Source organism: Drosophila melanogaster, chromosome 3L, assembly GCF_000001215.4.
Source record: "Drosophila melanogaster chromosome 3L".
Classification (NCBI taxonomy): Eukaryota; Metazoa; Arthropoda; class Insecta; order Diptera; family Drosophilidae; genus Drosophila; species Drosophila melanogaster.
Window position 1 is genome coordinate 11,697,060 of NT_037436.4, and position 23,153 is coordinate 11,720,212.

At 42.3% G+C, this 23,153-nt stretch overlaps 6 protein-coding genes across 11 annotated transcripts; 2 read left to right on the forward strand and 4 right to left on the reverse strand.

Annotated features, from left to right (window-relative positions):
* Window positions 1–66: 66 nt before the first annotated feature.
* Window positions 67–2,204, reverse strand: Dnai2 (dynein, axonemal, intermediate chain 2). Of its 2 annotated transcripts, none has more exons than NM_001274794.1 (5): window positions 1,097–2,204; window positions 859–1,037; window positions 566–803; window positions 287–506; window positions 67–202 (listed from the first exon to the last, which is right to left on the reverse strand). In NM_001274794.1, exons 1-5 carry the CDS (start codon window positions 2,165–2,167, stop codon window positions 153–155), a joined length of 1,758 nt encoding a protein of 585 aa, NP_001261723.1. In that variant the 5' UTR covers window positions 2,168–2,204; the 3' UTR covers window positions 67–152. The 2 variants fall into 2 exon arrangements, with proteins under 2 accessions (NP_001261723.1, NP_648497.2); NM_140240.2 differs by having other exon boundaries at window positions 283–506.
* A 232-nt stretch (window positions 2,205–2,436) lies between these two features.
* CG11658 (uncharacterized protein) lies at window positions 2,437–11,494 on the reverse strand. Of its 5 annotated transcripts, none has more exons than NM_206338.2 (5): window positions 11,349–11,494; window positions 10,246–10,512; window positions 4,423–4,712; window positions 4,179–4,360; window positions 2,437–4,114 (listed from the first exon to the last, which is right to left on the reverse strand). In NM_206338.2, exons 2-5 carry the CDS (start codon window positions 10,350–10,352, stop codon window positions 3,638–3,640), a joined length of 1,056 nt encoding a protein of 351 aa, NP_996060.1. In that variant the 5' UTR covers window positions 10,353–10,512; window positions 11,349–11,494; the 3' UTR covers window positions 2,437–3,637. The 5 variants fall into 5 exon arrangements, with proteins under 5 accessions (NP_996060.1, NP_648498.1, NP_996058.1 ...); NM_140241.3 differs by having other exon boundaries at window positions 3,032–4,114; window positions 11,333–11,494; NM_206336.2 differs by having other exon boundaries at window positions 3,032–4,114; window positions 11,261–11,494.
* A 425-nt stretch (window positions 11,495–11,919) lies between these two features.
* Window positions 11,920–13,511, forward strand: Ccdc56 (Coiled-coil domain containing 56). The gene is made up of 2 exons (NM_206340.4): window positions 11,920–12,376; window positions 12,440–13,511. The coding sequence occupies exon 1, from the start codon at window positions 12,025–12,027 to the stop codon at window positions 12,286–12,288; it is 264 nt and encodes an 87-aa protein (NP_996062.3). The 5' UTR covers window positions 11,920–12,024; the 3' UTR covers window positions 12,289–12,376; window positions 12,440–13,511.
* On the forward strand, window positions 11,920–13,511 carry mtTFB1 (Mitochondrial Transcription Factor B1). Its single transcript, NM_140242.4, has 2 exons — window positions 11,920–12,376; window positions 12,440–13,511. The coding sequence occupies exon 2, from the start codon at window positions 12,440–12,442 to the stop codon at window positions 13,430–13,432; it is 993 nt and encodes a 330-aa protein (NP_648499.1). The 5' UTR covers window positions 11,920–12,376; the 3' UTR covers window positions 13,433–13,511.
* crim (crimpled) lies at window positions 13,448–14,327 on the reverse strand. Its single transcript, NM_140243.4, has 3 exons — window positions 14,162–14,327; window positions 13,949–14,089; window positions 13,448–13,892 (listed from the first exon to the last, which is right to left on the reverse strand). Exons 1-3 carry the CDS (start codon window positions 14,217–14,219, stop codon window positions 13,615–13,617), a joined length of 477 nt encoding a protein of 158 aa, NP_648500.1. The 5' UTR covers window positions 14,220–14,327; the 3' UTR covers window positions 13,448–13,614.
* An 842-nt stretch (window positions 14,328–15,169) lies between these two features.
* CG14132 (uncharacterized protein) lies at window positions 15,170–18,226 on the reverse strand. Its single transcript, NM_001104116.3, has 2 exons — window positions 17,964–18,226; window positions 15,170–15,800 (listed from the first exon to the last, which is right to left on the reverse strand). The coding sequence occupies exons 1-2, from the start codon at window positions 18,061–18,063 to the stop codon at window positions 15,544–15,546; spliced, it is 357 nt and encodes a 118-aa protein (NP_001097586.1). The 5' UTR covers window positions 18,064–18,226; the 3' UTR covers window positions 15,170–15,543.
* Window positions 18,227–23,153: the final 4,927 nt, after the last annotated feature.

Genomic DNA, 23,153 nt, shown 5'->3' on the forward strand with positions numbered 1-23,153 from the left:
TGTTGAAAAGCACACGACGTTTTAAATTTTACCTCTTATGCTGAATTAATTAGTTTTTTAAAAAGTGGTTACTATATTTTTATTTCCTATACAAATTCCCTTTAACTTGTACTTTAGATTTAACAAAAAAAGGACATAGTTCCGTTTGGGATTTACAGCTTCGAACTCTCCGCCTCGGACACATCAGCCTCCTCCGCATCCTCTGAAATGGAAGATTAAAGAACACAAATTAGTGGATACTCCCGTAATAGGGGTATACATTTCTAAACCGCCTTCGTTCACCTACGCTTTCCGCCTGGCAGCCGCCTTTGGCGTTCCTGTTCCACGGCCGCAAAGTATTCCGAGGCAGCTTGCTCGCAAGCTGCTTCAAACGGAGCCATGTTGATCTTTCCGTTGACCATCATTGTGTCCCCCTGATCCTGGCCATGGTTGGCCTTGACTTTCAGCTTGCTTTCCCGGGACTTGGCCTCCAGGATCTTCTCGCGACGGTTCTCGCGCTCGAACATCTGCATATGGAAAATGTGACTCAAGATTCTAGAATGCTGGATTCCCAATGGAGTCTTACGGCTGTTAGTAGGGGTTTGTCGTTCTTGGCTGACATGACCATGTTGTCGGAGACTTCGACGAGAAAAGTGGCTCCCAGCTGGCTGCCACAGCTCACGAATTTCCCGTTCTCGTTGGTCCGGACACAATAAAGAGGTTCATCGCACACCTTGACCGTGAGAACGGGCTCGTTCTGCTGCTGCAGCAGATCCCAGGTGTCCAAGACGCCATCCATGCGAGTGATAAAGAACTGGGAGACTCTAGAATTGATTATGTAGATTACGTTGAATAACCTTAGCTTGAATGAATACTCACTTCGTGTAACTCCAAGCGCCATCGGTCAGCATCGAGCTGCTGCTCTTGGTCCAGATGATGGAGCTCTCTCTGCAATCCTCCGACCAGATTCGGGCACACCAGTCGCCCACAGTTAGGAAATTCTTAACAAACGCCGGATTTCGGGTAATGGCATACACCGGGCCGAGGTGGCACATCATCTGCGGGATTGCAACACAATCAATAGGAAATGTCCTGTGATTAAAGCCAAAGAGCATACCCGTATCTGAATCTTCTCCGTGGGCGTCTTGCCCTTTCGATTGCAGGAGAAGAGCATGCCCATCTCAGTTCCCGCCATGAATCTTGTAGGTATGGTGGTCTCGTACTCTAGCACTGATATTCCATAGGATCTGGAGAGATCCTGATCGTCACTCTTCACCGGATCCATGAGCAGGCGGTCCAGCGGTTCGGTAAGCTTCCTGGTATCCCACCACAGCACCTGACCATCGGAACCGCCGGAGAAGAACTCTGTGCCACTCTTGGAATTGTTCCAAAGCACCGAGTTAACCGGATCCCGATGGCACACCTCCCGTTCGCTGATCATAACTGGTAGTTTGCCATGTCGCGTGTCCCAGGCGGCCACCTGACCATTGTACATGCCACTCACGAGACTGGTTGGATCCTTCTGGTTGTACTCGAGACACACGCACGGCACCTTCGGTTCCAGGGTGAGGAAGGGTTCGTTGGGATTCTCCACCTCCCATATGTACGAGTTGCACTTCTGGTTGGACTTGTCGCCCTGGAACCGCATGTCGCAATGACTGACGGCCATTTTGATGCCGCCATCCGGTGACCAGGACAAATGCTTCACTGGCACCTTTATGGGATTGGGATCCCTGTACACATTGACCGTGCGCGACTTACAAGGCTCGGGCAGTGGAGCTGGATCGAGATTTTCGAAGTAGTTCTCATAGATGTTGACCGCATTGTTTTGGTGGATGTAGTGCTCCATGGGCTTGGTCAGATTCATCACCTGGGTGATATAATTCTCGTCTTTCTCGATTTTCCGCTTGTATCGCACCGTCTGCTCCGGGTCATGCATGTTGATGTCCTTTGGCCATCCGCCCTCATTGTGGGTGATTCCCGTACTCTTGTACGTTGCCCTTTCCGTATTGGCCACACTCAGTGAGGTTTGTCCGGCGTATTGCGTCACCCGGTCCACGGGGTTTTTGAGAATGTAGCTCTTGACTAGCTCCGGATTCGAGTTCTCGGTGAACACCACCTCATCTTTGTCCTCGAAGTGAACACGGGCTCCAAAGGAGCGTCGCTCCTTCTTGAATATATATTCCATTTCAATCGGAAACTTAGCAAAATATTTGACTGCTCTTCTATTTCACAGCCAATGATATGAGGCAAATGTTGAGAACCTATAGTGAACCATTGATTTTATCCATGGCAACTGACTGCTTGGTCAATAGAAATGTCGCAATCGACGGCCTTACGGATAAGCAGACACAAGCATATGGCTTTTTATTTTATTCCTTTTACCAAATTAAACAATCAAAGTATTCCACAATTATTTGCAATTTTTATTTTAAACATAAAATGAGAGACTTATTTCGCGTAGAAATGTTTGCAAACAAATGATTGAGAATGCTAAAACTTTCGTACTTACAATAGTAATAGTTATAGTAAAATTAATGTGATCAAACTGGTATTTTACAGGGAAATCTTTAGGCTTGGATCGGGGTCTCTACTAATGGGCATCTATACACGTTAACAATATCTATATTTAGTCGGCCAATAAAGAGAGTTTGGTTTGATTTTGGAAAATAACTTGGCTTCCAATCGGTCTGTTGGGTAAGAGGATTACTCTGCTGGCTGGTACGGCATACCATAAAATTACTCTTATACTGGCGACGATCTCTAGTTTTTGTATATGTATAGCATTGCTTTGCGACAAATCGCTTAAAGATTTGTTATCTTTAGGTAGGTGTATTCGTTTCTAGCTTTGCTTCCTGCAACATCACATGATTTTCCCCACGCTACATCTTTCACTCGGGAGGACTACAGATCGAATCGGACTTGGGTAACTACAAGAGCTGGTTTGATTTGATTTCGTTTGATTGTAACTTATAATACGATTTAGCACCAAAAGCAGCTGATAAACGTTAAAGAAACTAGACTTAACCGCTACAATAGATCGCTCAAAAGTCATTCATAAAAGTGTATTTCTCGTTTTGTCTCAAAAAATGAACAAATCGGTAATTATACATACTGGTGTACATTAAAAATAGTTTCTCGATACACGTTTTGCAATAATCAGTTTGACAAAAAATATTCGCTTATTCTCGTTTTGTGGCAGTTCGTTTTGCGTGTCCTAAATACCTAAATCCGACCCCAAAGATTAGCGACCCAGAATTGGACCCTGGCAACTGACACGCGCGAGTCGATAGATAAATATGTATGTATGTCTACACAACTAATAGTAATCTTCGGTCCTGCACAGATTGCTGATGTGGTAATACAACTGGTTGGCAAACAACTGAACTGAAACCACGTCCTTAACCGTGGACAAACTGCAAACCAATCGAAACGAGTCTGGCGATTTACGTTTAAACGTATGTAGGTATAGATTAGGGATTTCGTTATCACTTTGCTTTTTCTGATCCGCTCCTCGACTATCAACTCCTCTCCTCCCCTGCTCCTTTTCTTCTCTCCAAGGGTAAAACTTTAACACACGCATAAACAACCTATCCACTGGGCCGTAAAAATACTTTCGATCTATCTCTATCTCTCTCCCTTGGTCCGAACATCCGGCTTACAACGAGAAGTACTTAAGAAACTGGGCGGGCGGAACTGGTTGGGCCAGAGCCAACTGACCACCGGCCTCCTCAAGCCGCTGCTTGTAGTCCGGACTCTGATCGACGATGCACGGGTGTCCATCCGACGGCCAGAACAGGCAGCAGCAGGAGCGGCACAGGGCCAGCACCTCGGCGAACTGGTAATCATCGTTGACGCCATAGGTGCGTCGTAGTTGATGATAGATCTGCTTCCAGTCCTTGATCTCGCCCATCTGCTTAAACTTGTCCAGGTCCAGAATGGTGTGGATCTGGCGCTGGTTGAAGTGAAAGCGTGTCAGTTCGCGCCAGATGCGCTGCTCGGATACCAGCTTGGCCATGGTCTCCCAGGCCTCGGCGGCCGACTCCAGGTCCCGATGGTCGGCTATGCACAGGATGATCTCCCGCACACACTCCTCCGGCAGTTCGTGCAGCTTTGGCTTGGCCTCCGGATCGGGCTAGGATAAGAGTTTATAATGAATATGAGAAATATATAATATAAATACAGATTACGATCCTTACCTCGCGGATTTCGATCTGGCTGGCCACGCGCTGGATGCGCTTGATGGTGGCCATGTGCTCCTTCCACAGGTACGTGCTGCCCAGCGGCTTGCCCCAGCACTTCTGGTTCTCTTGGCTGACAATGTGCTCCAGCTTCAGGGCCAGGCCGCGCAGCACATTCGGATGCTGCTGGCTGTCATTTACTGGGTAAAAGGATAATAATATTAGTATAGAATAGTTAATGCTTTGAAAATAGTTAGCTTACCATGCGAGGCCACCTCCTCGACCATTTGGAGTAGCTGGCGCTGAGCACTGCCTGGCAGACTGGCAATACCCTTGTTGGACACGAGCAGCAGGAAGGCGCATATGTAGTGGAACCGCTTGCGATCCCGCACAGATCGCCTGAAATCCAGACGCTTCACAGCCTCACTGAGACCATTAAACCCGGCTATCTCTCTGGTACACCGGATGGTGATGTGATAATGCGGCGGCATCACCGCCTCCTCCTCCGAACTGTCGCTGTCCTGGTAGCTGCTGCTGCCCTCTGAATGGTGCCTGCAAAAGGATAAAATATGTATTAAATTAGTTTCATATATATGTCATAATCATAAAAAACTTTTGTACTCCAGAGACAAAGTAGCTCCTTATTTTACAACTTCTTAAAACACAAAACACCCAGCCTTTTTCCCTCAGTGTAAGCGCATATAAACCATTGTCAATGCAACATTTCGGAAGTGATTCGGTACAACGCCATGGCACTCCCCTCAACATGGCCCACCATCCTGTTTGGCCAGTTGTGTGTTATGCCAACTCTTGCACGGCAATTGCTGGCAACATTTGGATTTGGTCGGCTTACAAGTGTTAAACGCTCGTGAGCCGCTTTTCCAGAGGCGGAAGCTGGCCAATTTCCCACCATCTGATTCACGGCCCTGTCCGGTTATTAAATTAAGCAATTTGGAGAGGAAACCCAGCCGAGTGTCAAGTTTTTAGCCATGTTTAATGCAATTACAAGCGGTGGGTCGCGTAATTTGTGAAATTGTACACATTTGCAATTCAATTTCGAACAAAGTTGGGTGTCACTTTGGAGCCATAAGGAAATGAAGCCGTTTAGAAAATGCGTTTTTGTGTATACATATACGGTTAGTATATGGAATATATGTTTTTATATATTCTATTCTTTTCTATTCTTTTTATTATCTCCTTTATCGCTTTTTTATTCAATAGAATGCACTTAATGTGTTTGCAGCTATCAATTTCCCAGACAGATTCAACTTAAAATGCCATTAAGCAGAGCAAAACCCATTAACGACCTTGAAAATCGACATTTGCTGCATTTGAAAGTTGTGAAAAAGTCCGTACTAAGAAAATGTAATTACAAGGCAATTATGGGGGGAAAACTTCAATTAGACAAAGTGCAGTCCCAAGAGACACGAGAGCATAGTTTGACCCAGTTTTTGGGGGAAATCAAAAACAATTTTACGGCACCCAAGGACAGGACGTGTCCTCGTCGAATCCACCAGCCGCAAATGGTCAAGGCGCATCGATTTGGCTGACTGGTATTTCAGGTGCTCGTCCTGCTCACGATTGTCCTTCTCGCTGGCAGAACAAAATTTAATTCCATCCCAGAATTAGGTCCGTAATCAGTGGTAATCCACTCACGTTCCAACCAGAAGCTGCGACTAAAGATGCTCCAAGGAGAGCAACAATCAAAGTGGGACGACCAACGGAAAAATTCGAAAGGAAAACGCACAAAAGCTCCTAGGCGAGTCTAGAGTCGAGTGTTGAGTGTCGAGAGGCGAGAACCATCGTGGGGTTGGGTTGGCTTGGCCTGGTCTCCAAAGTAGGTCACCGCTTTTATTGGCCAACGTTTCGTATATGTACGTAATGGGGGAACGCTGATGTGCTGATGTGCATTGTACACCCATGTGTTGCTGCTATGATCTGTTATTGTTATGGTTTTCTTTTCCAGCTTTGGCACTGTATTTTCGCATTTCATTTAAAACCAATTCAATCAATTCAACTTTTTATTATTATTCAACATTTATTATTTATAGTTGGTAGATTGATGTTTATAACCATTGGGTGAGATAACTCCAAATCGACTGTTGCAAATCGCATTACTCATGGCTGATAAAAGAAACAAAGAAATCAGACCATCCCAGCCAACACTTTATTATTGCAATTTTCAACGCCAGTTATTGTGTTTTGATTATTTTTTGCGCTTTCCCGTCGTTTCGCTCGAATTTCGTGATGTTGTCGCTGCTTTGCCTGTGTTTTAGATAAATGTGCAATTACATATCCGTGGATCTGTTTAAAAATAGTCGACGAACAATGAAATTGTTGCGCTTGCACAGGCTGCGGCTCTTGCTCCCTGGATACCACCATCTCCGTGTCCCCGTTTCTTCGGATCCCCGGCGCAGATGGAGATGGTAAACTCTCGGCCCTGCCCACAGCCATCATCCATCCAGGCAAGCCAGCAGACCGAATCCGCGGTCGGCCAACAGCCACGTGATTCATATAAATCACTCAACGACGTCACCATCAAGCGTTCGTTTACCTTTCTCCAAGCGAATTAAACAAATGAATCGGAGAGTGCGGGGCCCTTTTCACTGGCTGACTTGAGTGGCAGGCAGCAGGCGCAGCGGGAAAAACTACGAGCTGCAGCGGAAAATTGCTTTTCTATTTATACGCCAGTGACCTTTTTCGACATAAATAATTGGAAACGGAGTTGAGGACCAGCGAAGGAGCCACAGAGCGCTTCGAATGCTTCTAAATTTATGCTCAAAATTGGAGGAAGTCACATTTGGGAATGGAAATCTTTGGTTGCCAAAGATATAATTAGGCCGGTGAGCATGTGGTTCGGATGCATTTTATAGTAGAAATGCAATATAATTAATTGAAGTAATTAAAAGTTTGATTTTTTATAGCCAAAAGCAGAGCGATCTTAAAAAACTAAAAAAAAAAACTAAATTAAATGCATTTAAATGAAAAACGTAAAGAGAAACTTAACTGAGTTTCATATGGCATCGTTAAGTTTAATAACTCCATAAAGGTAACTTTATTTCGTTTAATGTGAAAAACATTTCAAATAATTATTATTATATTTCCAAAACTATTAGTTGAAAGTATAGTTTAGATATTAAAATATAAGTTTCAGGACACATAAAAACTTTCGGAAAACCGCAATTCTACAGCTCGAAATTCAAGTCGATTAATCATAACAATTTTTAGCACCCATATGAGAGGCAATTTTTCGCGACCTCATGCATCTCGATCGAGTGGAAAACCCAAGTAAAGAAAAACAGAGAGAAAAATGAAAAGGGGAGCGAAAGACGGGCGGGAAAATCGATCAAATGGCGATCGTTTGTCCACAGATGTGCAGCGAAGAGTGCAGTGAAAGTGGGTCCGATTCCAACTCCGACTCCGACTTGGATTGGCGTCCACGTCCGCGTGTGCACTTTGGATTCGCTTTTCCATGCAATCTGGCATTTCTAATTATTATTTTCAGGCATTATCTAATGGGTTCAGTGCCGGGCGACGACCATTTGAATTTTTAATTGACCAGAAAGAAAGTTGGGTAATGCTCAAAACGAGTGCTTAACACGGTTACGAAATGGACACGCAAGTTCGACAATAAAGCGGATAAAAAGCGTTTCAAAATAACTAGGAAATCTATATTGTAATACAATTTGTAGTCACGTAAGGCTAGAAAAATGTGAATGCTCCACTTCCCGAATTATGATCAGCGGAAAATAATATGTACATGAAATAAAAATTTATGTTTCAAAATCTACGTGATTGCCGAAATCGAAACCTTGGTTTGCTGATTAGAAGGCATTACTAAATCGCTTGATTTTGAACTCTAAATGTTTATTTGGAGATAAGCCGCGGAGTTACATAACACAGAGCATCGTAAAAACTACTAAAAATAACACACACACACGGAATATGTCAGGGGAAAATCGAGGGAACTTGAAGTGCACTTTTGACAACTCATAAAGAACGCACCCAAATCCATGGAGGGGGCGATTATTTTTGGCTTTTCGAGTTGTCGTAAATGGGAAAAATGCGGAAATAGCGCCACTCGTGATCTAGTCGACCCAAAATATACAGCCGAGGCGAAAACTTTAGCTCTACTAATATTTGTATTTGTACACATAAAAATTATTTGGGCTCATGAATCTACTTAATATCAAAAGTAAATATTTGATTTCAATTTGTTTTCTGCTATTTACTTGCGACTGCAGTTGTGTGAAAGTGTTCCAAAATTAGAAATGCAACCAAATGCATAATAAGACCCATTGGAAAAACTTTAAATGGCGAGCAGACATTGAAGTATGACCCCTGGTAATGTCCAAGACCCCAAGGAACACCTATACTAGTGCTAGCCGTTCACCAACTACTAACCGTAGGCGAAAAACTCGGTCAAGTTTAGGCCAAACTATGGGATTGCGAGAGAGCTTGCAAACGCCACCAAAAGCTCAAGGTTCCGCACCGCCCACTGCCGCCCACTTTCGACCTCCCAACTCTGCGTTTCCGGCCAACTTCCCCCTCGAATCGATTTGGTATATGTCAGTCATCAAATGGGTACTTTCAATAAATAAAGGCATATTGAAAATCCATCATCTTGTCAAATTAAAAATGCATTAAAGCCACAATTTCTACATAATATCAAGGAGGATGAACCTTTAATGTAAAAGGAAGAAAGGAAGGAACTTATCTATTGAATTTAAGGTATGAGCATAAAAACTCTCTTTTTTTGCATACTCCATTTTCACACTCACCATTTATTGTCTTAATGTCTGTTAAACTTTTTGTTCCACTCGCAGTTTCCAATTGCATTCGAACGAACAATAGCAATCAATCAAATGGGCAATCGATCAGATGGCTGAGATACAACTACCCATGGAATCAGTCTAGATACGGAACTTTTGCTGCTTTCACAGCCATTTGCAGTGACTCATTTCGTGCTTTTGCAATAGGAATCGGCCACTGTAATCACTAGATACTCCAATGCGATTTGAGGAACTCTAACTCTACGCAGCTCTTCAGGGGCATATAACACCTTTGAATATGCATGCATTGTCACAAAATTTGATGGTGTTTTGCTGCCCGGGGCTTTAGTTTTGAGAAATCATCGATTTGGCCAGCGAAGGGAAGTGGGCTCCATTGTCTGAGCCACAACAATTATTCGCCAGTTTGCTTTGGCCAACTTCAATGGCCCCACTGGGTATTGGACCCAAACGTAGGTCTATTAAACAGAATGATTTAAAGATTTCGATATCGGCAGTGAAACTGCTAGACAATGGGACGACTACTCGAATGTCAATATTAGCTTTAAGGTTTAACGATAATTTCCGAAATATATGATGATAAAACATGGGAATACTAAACACTAGAAAAGGTGTCGTGCCCGAATCAATTCAAGGCAAACCTTTATCTCTGAAGAGATAAGATAATATTTCTGCAAGCGGTTTTTGCATATACAACCTTGTTTTGCGTAAAAACATAAACAATACATTTAAAAGTCGAAATCTAGCCATCAATGGCGACACGGAAACAAGACCTTTGCTCTAATGTCTAGAATATTTTTGCAAACAGAAACGTGACTTGAAACTATGACTAACCTAAATGCCTCCTGAATTCGATTTATACATGATTAAGACGATTGAATGTATTCTTATAGAAACGCACTTTTGACATCAGTCACTATAGTTTTATATATCTTATCGCAGTTGAATTAAAACTACGTAGTTTATTAATTGGCTGAATGAGAGATTACTAACAGATGCCCATATAAGGAGCGATGAACGAAAGTGCAGTGTCTATCGCATCATACTATTATTACTTACATGGCTCAATTAATGAAATGGAATCTCAACTGTCCGTTGAGTTTAGCTCTTACATTACTTAACTAATAATAGTCATATCGTTTTTATCTATTTCATTGAAAGACATTTAGTAGATTGAGCAATGAGTTCGTATTTTATGACAAACGTTTAAAGAAATGCAAAATAGCATCTGAAGATATATCAACGATTGGGATATCGCCATTCAAAGGCCTTTTGAAAAAATGTTGTAAGCTTACCGCTTCCGCTTTCCGCCGCACTCGAGCACCTTGGAACGCTCCCAGCCGCCATCGGTTTTGATCCAAGTTTCCCCCGGCGACCGAAAGTCTTTCGAAATGAACGCCATCTTTTGTGGATCTGGATGCGGATTGAGTTGCCTTTGTCTACGTTGCACTAATTTCCGAACGATCGCTTTATTGTTTTTCGCGTGAGAGTGTAGATTTGTATTGTTTGTTTACTTTTTTTTGCCTAAGCGGACGGCGGTTGACGAAACGCGTTTGATTTAACTGCAAGAGGGAATTTCATAATTAATAGCAATTTTCACCTGCCTAAGCTGTAACAACAAAGGAATAAGAACTGTTCGATTGGGGTTGAAAAACTAAAAACTAACTATTTTAATTACTTTTTTTGTAGTATTTCTTTTTAACACACTTTTAAGAAACCTTAATTAGGCGATTTGAGACTAATACACTTTTGAGTGTTCATGACAAATAAAAGAATGTGTTCTTTTCAGCAGGAAAAATGAATATTACAAATTTAGATACATTTAAAGTAAATATTTTTGCGAAAAACATAAGAACTATAAGAATCAAAGTCTTAAAAGTCAAGTTAAAAGAAAATGAAACTATAATAAACAGAAAAACACAAACTGAACCAGAAAAGCAAATCAAAATAAAAACAAAAGTTAGTCCATAAAAGGCGAGAACAAGCAGAGAGAGAGAGCGCGCGAGAGAGAGGGCTTCGCGACCAGCTGTTGGGCTCCAAAGTTGAGGACGAAGGGGGGATAATGGGTCGCAGGGCAGGGGGCATATGCCCCTCTCTTTATGGGGCTCTGGTTCGTCCGTAGGTACACAGCTGATTTCTGCAATTACGCGTTTGTTTTGCCTTTGTTGTTATTGGCTGTAAAATTTTCAGAGCCGTTTCCCCAGCACGCAACCGAATTTGTACTTTCATTTCCGCATTTCAAAGTCATCGCCATGGCTCTCGTTACCACATTGAGCTTAGAGGAATCACTGAACTCACGGATCTGCGTACGCTCTAGTGAAAATGGGGCACGTTCTGGTATTGCGGAAAACGCAGTTTTCCCCCTAAGCTCTAATTACGCACTTTGCAACGCAATTACCGAGAAATTGCTGTGGCTGACTTGCAGGCAAGTAGTGGCGCACTGTGCCTGGAAAAGCGCTCTTCGCTGCCGCACTTCACGTCGCACTCGAGCCACCAACGAAAGTGAACTGCCAATTCCGCAGGGCCCCAAATCGAGGAAAACTAAGCACTCGTTATAACGGACGCAAACGCGCAGCTCGCGCTGGAGTGACCGTACGTGGTGGCGCCAAAATATACCACGCAGCCACGGAGTTGTAATGCTGCGTAAGTGCTGCCGGATCGAGCGAAAATGATGATGATTGAAGGAATTAAAAACAGGCAATTAAGTGCAAACCATATTTTTTTATTAACTTATGAACAAATTAAAATTTTTAATTTAATAATTTGAAGTTTATCCATAATTTATTGTATCTAACTAAATAAAATTGTTATATTATATGTTATAGAATATGTTATATTCAAAAGGTAACACAGGAATTTGACAATATAACATTTGTTAACCCAATGAAAATAATAACAGAAAAGTACCGTTCCCAGCAAGCTGTAAACTTAACAGTGCCTTGTGAATTTTGTCAGTGTGACCGCTTGTTCTATCTGACGGTCAGCTGCGGCCACACTATTACCGTGCGACAGATTTCATAATTCTCAAATCGGCGAGGAAAGCACGAAAAAAAGGCCGTTTAGCAGCGTTTATAATGTCGGCGTCGGAGCAGGGACCTAAAATCAAGTACGGGGAAAGCGCTCCGAAGCTAGACAAGGCGCAGTTGCAGTTCATGAAGCTGATCGAGGAGCAGAACCTGGACCGCGTGCAAAAGCTAAAGCGCATCCGCCGCAACAATCTACTGACCGCCGGCGCTTTGGGTGTCTCCGTTTTGGCCATCTACGGCTACTCCATTTTTTCGGTGCAACAGGAGAAGTTCCTGGACGACTTCGAGGAGCCCAAGAAGGTGTCTTCCTAGCTACTGTCCGCGTTAGTTATCCCTAGTTCGTAAGCGTTTTCTTCACTTTACAACAGTTTTACACTTTTTGAAGTCGTTGCACAACAGGGTGAGTCTAGATATCAGCCCAGTCACTTCCATATTATATTACTTTTATATAATACGCTTGCAGATGGCCCAACCCAGTGCCCGTGTGCTCCAAAGCGGCATGCGCCTGCCTCCAATGCCCACAATTCGGGAGCTGGTGAAGCTATACAGACTACAGGCCAGGAAACAGCTTAGCCAGAACTTCCTCATGGACGAGCGGCTCACGGACAAGATAGTCAAGTCGGCGGGACGCATCGATCCCCGGGATTTAGTTCTTGAGGTGGGTCCCGGGCCGGGCGGTATCACGCGCTCGATTCTGCGTCGTCACCCACAGCGATTGTTGCTTGTGGAGAAGGATCCGCGCTTCGGCGAAACACTGCAGTTGCTCAAGGAATGCGCCAGTCCACTAAACATCCAGTTCGACATCCACTATGATGACATCCTGCGCTTCAACATTGAGCAGCACATCCCGGACACCTCACAGCGGATCCATCTGATTGGCAACCTGCCGTTCGCCATATCCACTCGACTGTTGATCAATTGGCTTGATGATTTGGCCGCCAGGCGTGGTGCTTTCCGGCGCATCGACACCTGTATGACTCTTACCTTCCAGCAAGAGGTGGCCGAGCGAATTTGTGCCCCTGTAGGCGGCGAACAGCGCTGCCGGCTCTCGGTGATGTCGCAGGTGTGGACGGAACCCGTCATGAAGTTCACCATACCGGGCAAGGCGTTCGTTCCGAAACCACAGGTGGATGTGGGCGTCGTCAAGCTAATTCCCCTAAAGCGCCCTAAGACTCAATTGCCGTTTCACCTAGTTGAGCGCGTAGTCCGTCACATCTTTAGCATGCGCCAGAAGTACTGTCGCCGAGGCTATGGCACCCTGCTTCCTCCAGAAGATCGCGAGGAGGTTGCTGAGAAGCTATTTCAGCGCGCCGAAGTACAGGACACGCTGCGTCCCTTTGAACTAACTGTGGAGCAGTGCCTGAGGTTGGCGGAAGTCTATTCGGAGCATCTGGTGACGCGACCCGAGGTGGCTGCCTATGATTACCGGGCGCCCAAGAATGTAGAGGTCCTTTAAAGCAACGATTTCACTCCTGTTTATAAATATGGTAAAATGTATTTAATTAGTTGAGTAAACACAAGACTCTAAAAGCTGTAGTCATGTCAAAAGGTTGTACAAAAAGTGTGGAATGTTGGACGGAATTCGTAGTTGCAGAGCGAGTTAGTAAGGCACTTAAATACTGCACTCAAGAGGAGATTCTAGCGTAGAAGCAGGGCAGGAATTAGAGTGAGAAGACCGATTACGGCGGACGTTTGTAGGCCGCTGGCCCCATTGCATCGATGGTCGAGGAAGCAGAAACAGAACGTGGTGTCCGTGTAGTAGTCACGGCGCACGTCGTGCTCCTTGATCGTGTGGTTTACGTAGTTCGCTAGCTTTTCATCGTGGGCGGCAGGACGACATCCTTCGTATTTGTCGGCGGGAATGTCTTTGCGGAAGCTCAGCGCGCTTAGGCAGTCACGTGTGATTGTTTCCCTGGCTAAAAGCGAGTTTCATTTGTTAATGAAGCTCGGATAACAGAGGATTTCCGCTTACCGCCGCGTCGCTCCGTCACCTTGACGCAAATGTCGTCCGGTTCCGGGCAGTGCTCGCCCAGGAATCCTATTCCCCGCCAGTTAAACTTCTCCGCACAGCCGGGCGTGGCCGAAGTGCAGCGGTAGCACCAAATTGCAGAGCCTGTCAACAAATTGTATGTTATAGTACATACATATGTAACTGTTTGGTGAGGGCGTTGGAAATACTTCTTACCCTCGTGAATTAGAGCTGCCAGCAGCAGGGCTGCAATGAGATTCGTATGGTAGTGCATGTTTTGTTTAATAAAGCGGGGTTTCTTTTCAAAATAAAACAGATAACACAAATACACAACGTAAATAATAAAAGATACGCCCTAGAGAGCAGTGTGACCGCAAATGAGTCAACAAAAGTTACCATGTTGCCAAGATGATAAATATACCAAAAAAATATCAAATGCATGATATTGTCGCTGTACAAATATACTAACTAAGTGTTGGTCAACACAAAAAGTGTGAGCATATGGCGCCAATTCCAAATATTTAAAATACGTATAGTTCGTTTTGTACGACAAAATACATTACACAATTCCATTCAAAGTTAATTATCTAATTATTTATCTAATTTGATTAAAAATCAACATTTTAAATGTCCCTAAAAATGTAATAGCAAGTATAAAGTTAGAATCTTTGTATCAAATTGTTGCCATTTAATAGACGCAAAGGAAACACTTTCGCTTAATAATAAGCTAATGACACATTTAAGATCTATTAAAGAACAGAACCTTTTAAAAATAAAATGCTCGAAAGCCGGATCAAGCGGTCGGCTTGCAATATCTTTTCTTTATTGGTTTTAAACGTTTAAGCACAACTTCTATTTTCGTAACATCCGCAGATGGCCACCTCAATTGCTAAGGCCCGGGCATTTCCTGTTGGGCCTCATAAACTCGGCTATAAACTTAGCATTCGCATCAGGCGCACAGTCGGCAAACCGTTGGACTCTCCGAGCAATAAACTTTTGATCGTATTTGGATCTGCGCTGCGGTTCGTTTCACATGCGGCATGTGCGATGTTTGACCAACGAGTGGTCCGCAGATGAGTCAGCCGGCTATAATCTCGTGGATTATTGACAAAGTCCAAAAAAAGAAGAGCGCGTAATCCGGTGGACAAAACGGCAAATAAACCTCAAATTTGGACATGACTCTGCCAATCACGTTTCCAAGTCAATACGTTAAAGTAAACATTTGCATATTTCTGATTTTTTATTACTTCGCTTAAATCTTATGGACTAAACATAGCTGGTGGATGGTGGTTAGTCATACTTGCAAATATCGCATACAGGGACTTTTGAATAAATCAAAACAAAATCGAATTATGTTCACATTTTCAAACATGACGGGTTTGTAAGGGTTTATGCAGATAATGTGTTATTTACAAAATAAAATAAATAAATTAAGAATGAAACACACACACACACACAGTCGCTCGTTCTCGCTTTCATTATATCTCTCATTCTCTCTCTCTCTCTCTCATTCAAGTATTACAAAACTACGAATACATTTCATGTAAAATCACGTTTCAGTTGCGGCTATATAGGATGGATCTATACATATAGCCGATCTACAGCGAGACGATAAAGTCCTTGCCGGTCTTGAAATCGACGCACTTGAACTGCGGACAGCACTTGGGGAACCGCCAGTTGGGGTCGCTGGGCAGCTCCTCGCAGCCAGGTGCCTCCACATAGGGACAGGTCTCGATGCTGATCTCGAGCGCCTCCAGGCTGCAAGTCATCGCCGCGCAGATGCCTTTCGGCTTGTACTCCTTGTCGGGCAGCAGGGCCTTGCGGGTCAGCTTGTCGAAGCACTTGCCAGGATGGGCTGCAAAAAATAGAAAGAGAAAAGGCAAATGAGTACAGAGGAATAATACAAATTTCTTCTATATTACCGAATATTACTTGCAATAATAAAAAAAACACTTATCATATGAATTTTCCTGTTGTACGGAAACAATCAAAATGTAATATCTGTTTCCAGTTTGGCAGGGTCAAGACTCTTAAGTTTAGTGCTCTTAATGGAAAAATAATACATTCCGCTGGGGCAAAGCATAAAAATTGTTCTCAGTTTACTGTGCTGCAAGCGGAAGTGGCCAGTCTTCTTTGTTGCTTCCCCGATGCGGTCGTAGTTACTGCGATTTATTTATGCGCTAACCCCTGTCTTGCGAGCTCATGAGGAAGTGGCTATAAATCGTGATTGTGCCCGAACGAAATTTAAATATGTGCATATCGCAGACTGGACTGGGTTACAAAACAGCAACAAAATAACGAAAACAAACCAGCTCAAGGGGAGATTTCCGAGTTTAAAGAGTATTGAGAGCAAACAAGGTAACTCCATATGTATTTTCTAAATTTAAAATGGCTTATAACTTCATCTGAGGCAATGGAAACTTTTGCGTCTGAAGAAGGGATCTATTTTTGTAACTATCCATGACTTGCACGGGCGGAGAAAACGAAAGACTTAAGGCACGAACTTGACAGTCATTCGACAAGAAAATTGGCACACAAGTGGCGGCTGTATGCTTGCTGGGATAAAAATACATCAGAGACAAGAGGAATGAGCAGCCTGCGGTTGTGGTTACGATTTGGCGCACCGCAAACTGGCATTTATTTTTAAACCTCGAGCACTAAGTCGAGCAGACAGATGGCGATGTAGCGCGTACGGCGTATGGCGTACTCGTGCTTTTATTTATAACGAAGTGCCTGCGGCGGGGAATTGTTGAGTTGTTGGGTTCAAAAATAAATTGCCGAATAGAAGGGTAAGTTTGATTAATGGCACTCGCCATTAATTTACCACTCGAAGAGTGGAGGAACACGCATTCCAGCCAATTGTGCAATTAATCGCCGGCCGCGTGAACTCATCGCCTATTTTTAAGCAGTCCGCGATAATTTCTTATAGATTAGTAAGCCAGTCGCCTAGATGCCAGGTATTCCCAGCCAAAGACGTCGGACGACCTTCACACATGAATAATTCAATGAATTAAGCCGTAGGAAAATATCTGGCGATCTGGCGATTTGGCGATCTGTCCAGGGGATAATCGATAAGTTTTCTAACTTAAATCCGCATAGCGATGCAAATTAGTCGAGCGTTTGAATAATAACCACATCAGCACATTTCTTATGCTAATTTTTGGCGAATGCGAAAAACCCAAAAACCCAAAATTCATATCTATCTCTATTTTGTATCTGTATCTGTATCTGTATCTGCTACACAACCGAAAGGGGGCCAATAACTTGACAAATTTCATCTTGTGTTGTTTTCGTTTTCGGCTTTTGCGTTTTTCGTATTTATTGTTTTCTTTTGTTTACCATTTCGATTTGTGTTTGTTGACGTCAGCGAAAGCAGCCAGATATCACAAACATATCAACCCATAACTCACATGTCCCGACATCCAAATCATAAACAAAAACTGCCCGATATCTGACGTCAAAGCTCTGTCTATGCCCAAAATGTATTCTTGAAATCTTCTCTATGAATCGATCCGCCAGATTGAAATTCCAATTGAGTATGAGCTAACGTTGGACCTCGAAAAATCACCGAAACAATCGTAAATCAATCACAAAATCGACTGCCTATCAAAGTTTAGTTTTTTTTTTTTATTGTTTTTCGTGGCTGGAAAAGGTCGCCAATTAATTGGAAACTTAATTGGAAAACTGCCTAAGCATGTATCAAGTTAATGGAATTTTCAATCATCTCGATTCGCATACAGCTTTAATCGAAACTCTAATGGAAAGCTCACGTTTTTCTCAATGTCGCAATAAAACTTATTGTCCGAACAATTTTAACAGATGGGGTCGTAGTTTATTATAGTTTATTATAGCTTTTAGCTTAATTGGTCATTAAATTGGCATATCAATCTGTTTATATGTTGGAAACAATAGCAACTGAATTTAAATGAAGTTAACTTAAACGAAATCCAAAAGAAAACAAACTAATTCTGACACAAAGATAGATAATATTACAACAATTTCATGAATAAATCCTTACCAGGATGGAAGATGGCGGGCTGGGAGTAAATTGCTGCATCCACAACGCTGGCGAAGATTGCGATGAGCGCGATGGCGGCACAAACTTTATCCACTTGCATTTTGCAGTTGAGTTATTTGTTTGTTTAAAAAGAAATTGTATAATTGTGTGCGATTCCACTCTCGTATTTTTTCTGCACTTGCGGTCTTTTGCGCGTTTAGCTTGAGGTGTTGTTCAGGTTTTTTAGGAGCTGTGTTCGGTCTGAGATTCAGTAACCAACTGAAGCTACTTCGCTGGGAGCACCCATATTTAAGTCACTTGGGATCGAGAGGCGCAGAGAGCCCACTATATCTCTCTCTCCAGATCTGACTCTCGATACTGGGCCCGAAGCGAAGCACATGTTTTGCTTCTTTCTTCGACGCGGGGGCTTGGGATATTCCGGAGTTGGGCGAGCGCCATAAATCTCACGGACCTCGTCCCACTCCGTGGCTATGGTTTCGCTATAGCCTTTGTAGACCTATCACCATGAGCTGGCGAAATGCTTTTACCCTCTCAATAAGCCGAGTCATTGTTCTGCATTATCTTGCAGTTTTGCTCAATTAATTGTGTGGCCCGATTTGGCCTGGTGTCTGGGTGTGCCTAGCATCGGAATGCGGGGTCGCCCACTCCTGATCTTCATAAATGGCAGTTCTCGTCGCTCAGCAAGACGAGCCCACTTAACCGGCAATTGTCGAGGCGCATCGAATGGACGGACTGCTAACCGAGCGAATCACTGCTTAATGCGGCTAAGAGATCTTACCAAATTTGGCAAGTCGGTGCTTTGAAGATGTGCAAAGAGATCAGGAGCTCGAAGAGTAGGAGTTCAAAGAACAATTAATATGTCTTAGACAAGCTAACATGGATTTTTTAAACATTTATTGTTTGCAAGCTTTTAACATTGAAATCATAAGCGTTGCTATATTTCAATAAATTGTGTGCTAATTACCCATTGTTTATTGCATTTGGGTTAATGTATATATTTCGATAATTTACCCAAATCAAAAAGTAATAAACATTTAGGTGTCAACAGCATTTTAACTGTGTTCTAAATGTTTGATATGAATTCCTCGTGTATTTAATTGCAGCTTGCTTAAATTGCCACACTTAAACAAAAGCCCTAAATGTATTGAAAATATTTTTCCCCCATAGGTTGATGAACCTGGCGTGGCTTGGAAGCTCAAATTGCTGCTGCCGTTCTCATTATCCCATTTGGCTGACGCCAACTTGTCGCCGTCCGCCACTTTTTTTTTGCGAACAGAAGGCGTAACTCTTAATGAAAACTAGTCGCTTCCCGACTTTTTAGTGCTTTTATTACAAGCTGTAGGCCTGCGCGCAGTCTCTGCCAAAAGTTTGCACACTAGGACATAGATCAAGGAAGCTGAGTAGGTATATTTCCATTAACTTCTGTATTTAGTTGACAACACTGCGTATGAGCAATATATTCAAATGTATACAGAATGACATGAAAACATTCGAATTTTGTTATCTTTAGCAATATATTTTACGAAATAATTTTCAATAAATAATTACTTTCATATTACAGAAATGCGTCAACACTGCGTATGCTTAATACGCAATGCTTAGCTTAGCTATAAGTGCTTGCTAACATCTAACATCCACTGACTATCTTTGCATCTATTAATCCCAATACTTTTTATAGTTTTTCAGAAAAACTGATCAACTTCTCGATCAACCCAATTGTTTCGCGCGTTGTTTTGAAAACCAGCCAACATTTTTGATTAAGACCCCGTTGTTTGTGTTTGCTGCTTTGGAAGCTTGGGATCTTGGGGATCTGGGCTTGGACACTCGAACACTCGAGCACTCGTACCCGTTTAACCCGTTTCCATTTCCACCGGCAAGCCTTGATACGTATGTCGCACTTGCCGAGGATCGCCAATATCTTGGGCCAGCGTGACGTCAATTTGTGTTTTGTTTCGTTGTTTCGTGTTTTGTTGTTTGTTTGACCGAAGCTCCAGCTCCAGTCGAATCCAAAGAGCGAATCATCCAGCGGCGCACGCTGGAATTTATTAATTATGAACGGACTCGGACTCGGACTGGCTGTATTCCGAGGTATTTGCTGATTTCTTGACACAGGGCTCAGGGCATGGCGATAAGGTCGTTCCCCAATGAACTATGCTAAAAATTCCGTTCGTAGCGTCCGATTTGCGCTTGATTTATTGTTGATTCGTTTTGATTTTATTGCCATGGGACCATGTTGGCCTACGTGCCATCGCCAACTCCATGTGTCCATCGATATCCAGTGTAAAATATACATCATATTACATATGTACAGACCATTCTGGTGGCTAGTTTGTGGAGTATGGCCGTAGACAAATCGATAAATATTTATGTGCCTTAGTTTTGTTGTTTTGACGCCGCGCATAATTAGTAATTAATATTGTCTTTTTCCACCTTCAGCCCAGCGGCGCACACGGTAGCGAGCAGGTAATTTCTGCCTTCAGCCAATAAACGATCAATTTATATAAAAATTAATTGTTGATTAATTGCCGCTGGGGCGCGATGCATTATGCATGAGTCCATCGTAAACATTCACTTCGCTGGAACATGGCACAGGTTTTGGCCCATAACTGGATGGCCGAGGACAAGGGTTCTTAACGCCGTTTTATTGGCCAAGTCACTCCACTTTCGTCCTTGCCATCGCAATGAGTAGGTGATAAATATATTGGCTTAAAGGGGTTTTTAATAGAATGTACCATTTTCAATACATATTTTCCTTGTTCTAGAGAAATTCATTGCCCTTTGAGCTGTAGATAATTACATTGAAAGTAAGTTAAGATTATGATTATGATTTCTTAGAAAAAAAAGGTTGATATGATAAGACCTAGATATATATTTCATATTACCATTGGAATTTCCGATTGTTCCACATTATTCTAAGGTGTTTCAAGCTCTCTTTTCATAGTCGCAGTACCATTGAATATGAATTTATGATGCGCGTATTGGGTTGGCATATGCCATAAAATCTGTCAGATTCCCAAAATTTACTGTGGCGACTTGGAGACGCGACAGCAGACGTGGTCGCATCTGGAATTCCTGCATAATCGCCGTAGAATGGACATAGGAAAATAGACCGGTCCATCCGGCTATATATATCTATATATCCATGGCGACAGTAGCGACGGCAATGTGTAATAAAATCTTCACGCCGATCGGCTGACTAAAAAACATAGTCGTCTATATACATGCATATATATATATATATTAAAGATAGCCAAAAATCGATTAGCACATGGAGCGGACGTGGAGCTCAAATAACTTGATGGATTGTTGGCAATTTCTTTGGCGCCAGACTCGACTCGATTCAAATTAGCTTCTGCTCGTATGCGGATTTCGATGTTTGGGGTTTTTACTCTCGAACGGTAAACAAAACCATCGTGTTAAATATGCAAATTTAAGTCGAATTAATTTATCGAGTCTGGAACTAAAGAAATTTCTTTCCCTTTTAGGCTGCTCGCCCACCGTTTTGGGGAATACCTGATAGAGCCATTAGCTGATTGATCTGGGATTCCATTTGGCCAAATTGGGGCTGTCGAACTGGAAACGCCTTCTCAATTAAATGAAAGTGCTCAACTAGTTGCCATATTCTTAAGACCTACACGGTTTTACATAACATGTAGTATTTAAATAATATAGAATTTGAAACGCACACTTAAATTCATTAAGTATGTGCCGGTTTATGCAAAGCTTTTGACTTTTTTTTTCTCTTTTAATATAACCAGAACGGAATTTAATTTAATTTGGAATCTAGACTGGAAGCGACTTAGTCATTAACTTTGAATTGGGATTGAATTTAAATCGAATTTTATCGCCTTAAGACGAATTTTTTTGAACAGTCATGTCTTGTGATGCTCACGATTTTGTTAATTTCATTGTTTGCATGGTACTTCCACAAAATAAGCTTCATAAAAGTCATAAGGAAGCCTTTCCGACCAATTTAGTTATGCCATGACTAAGTTAATTAGATCCACCACAGTTGAGCAAGAATTTCGACATTCCTAGTAATTAACATTGAGTTTGATCTTCTCTTACAAAAAACTCATATTTATTACTTTTGAGATGAGGTATACTTTTTGTAGTGATAATTTATTTTGGATTAAGTCCCGGAATATTCAATTTTACAAAAATCAAATCAAATAAGGAATGGATAATTTTGGGGAATTTCCGCATGCCAATCATGTGACTAACAAGGTCCAAAAGTTGTCAACTGATATGCCCAAATAGGTGAAATATTAAATATATGAAGCAATTTCGTGACTGGCACGCGCTCATTTATTCGTTGAAATTTCGACCAATAATTCAGTAATATTCGCAACGATGGAGAAAGGGATTTTATATAAATGGAAAATAAATATGACACCTGAATGAGCACCGATTGTGATTATTTGCTGTTTAAAGTTCCGAATATTATTAGATACTGTAGTGCCTCAAAGTAGATTCATATATTCTTCTAAATTAACCATTAACAATTGATTGATTCTACCAATGACGTTAATCCACTTTATTATCAAACTATTAAGCACATTCGAAAAAGTTGCTAGGCAAGTTTAGAGTATTTTGTAATTTTGAATGCTTCGCTACTCATTTTTATTTCAATTAATCGGATAAGGCACTCTAGAGTTCCTGAATAAATCCGCTAATTATATTTGCCCACATTCGAAACGCTCAATTTACGCGACGACTCCCCCGCATTTTGAGTTTTGAATTCAACGCTCCGATGGCAGAAATCACTTAGCGCAGAAACCGGCATAAAAGTTGAGAAAAAAATCAAGTAAGCTGGAAACGATTAAATTACATTTATGCCGGCGACTAACAATGGGATTGGGATGAAGAGATTTAAATTACCAAATTCTTTGTTGGCTTTGTTCGGCTCCATTTTCGGGTTTAACCCACTGGATCTACCGATCTGGCCGGCGACTTTCACGATCCGGTTTCGCGGCAAGTGACGTGAATTAAACATACATAGAAAACTCGTAGTAAACACTGCCAGCGATTTTCGTTTCGTTTGCCAAAAAAACAAGCAATAATTATGCGTATTTGCCAGCGATACAAACCAAACAAATGCCGAGAGAGATGGGCAAAAAAACAAGAGGGTAAAAAACCAATGCAAAATGCCATCTAAGGTCGTCGCCGCAGAACCTGAACCACTGGATT

Excerpts from the sequence above, each read along its gene's own strand:
- Dnai2 (NM_001274794.1), bottom strand. The coding sequence starts at position 2,167 with ATGGAATATATATTCAAGAAGGAGCGACGCTCCTTTGGAGCCCGTGTT. Across the intron at positions 1,038-1,096 it reads CGGAGAAGATTCAGATACGG|ATGATGTGCCACCTCGGCCC; the intron begins GTATGCTCTTTG and ends GCAATCCCGCAG. Across the intron at positions 203-286 it reads GCGGCTGCCAGGCGGAAAGC|AGGATGCGGAGGAGGCTGAT; the intron begins GTAGGTGAACGA and ends CTTCCATTTCAG.
- CG11658 (NM_206338.2), bottom strand. The coding sequence starts at position 10,352 with ATGGCGTTCATTTCGAAAGACTTTCGGTCGCCGGGGGAAACTTGGATC. Across the intron at positions 4,713-10,245 it reads TGCGGCGGAAAGCGGAAGCG|GCACCATTCAGAGGGCAGCA; the intron begins GTAAGCTTACAA and ends ATCCTTTTGCAG. Across the intron at positions 4,115-4,178 it reads GCCAGATCGAAATCCGCGAG|CCCGATCCGGAGGCCAAGCC; the intron begins GTAAGGATCGTA and ends CTCTTATCCTAG.
- crim (NM_140243.4), bottom strand. The coding sequence starts at position 14,219 with ATGCACTACCATACGAATCTCATTGCAGCCCTGCTGCTGGCAGCTCTA. Across the intron at positions 14,090-14,161 it reads GGCAGCTCTAATTCACGAGG|GCTCTGCAATTTGGTGCTAC; the intron begins GTAAGAAGTATT and ends ATTTGTTGACAG. Across the intron at positions 13,893-13,948 it reads GGTGACGGAGCGACGCGGCG|CCAGGGAAACAATCACACGT; the intron begins GTAAGCGGAAAT and ends ACTCGCTTTTAG.
- CG14132 (NM_001104116.3), bottom strand. The coding sequence starts at position 18,063 with ATGCAAGTGGATAAAGTTTGTGCCGCCATCGCGCTCATCGCAATCTTC. Across the intron at positions 15,801-17,963 it reads GCCCGCCATCTTCCATCCTG|CCCATCCTGGCAAGTGCTTC; the intron begins GTAAGGATTTAT and ends TATTTTTTGCAG.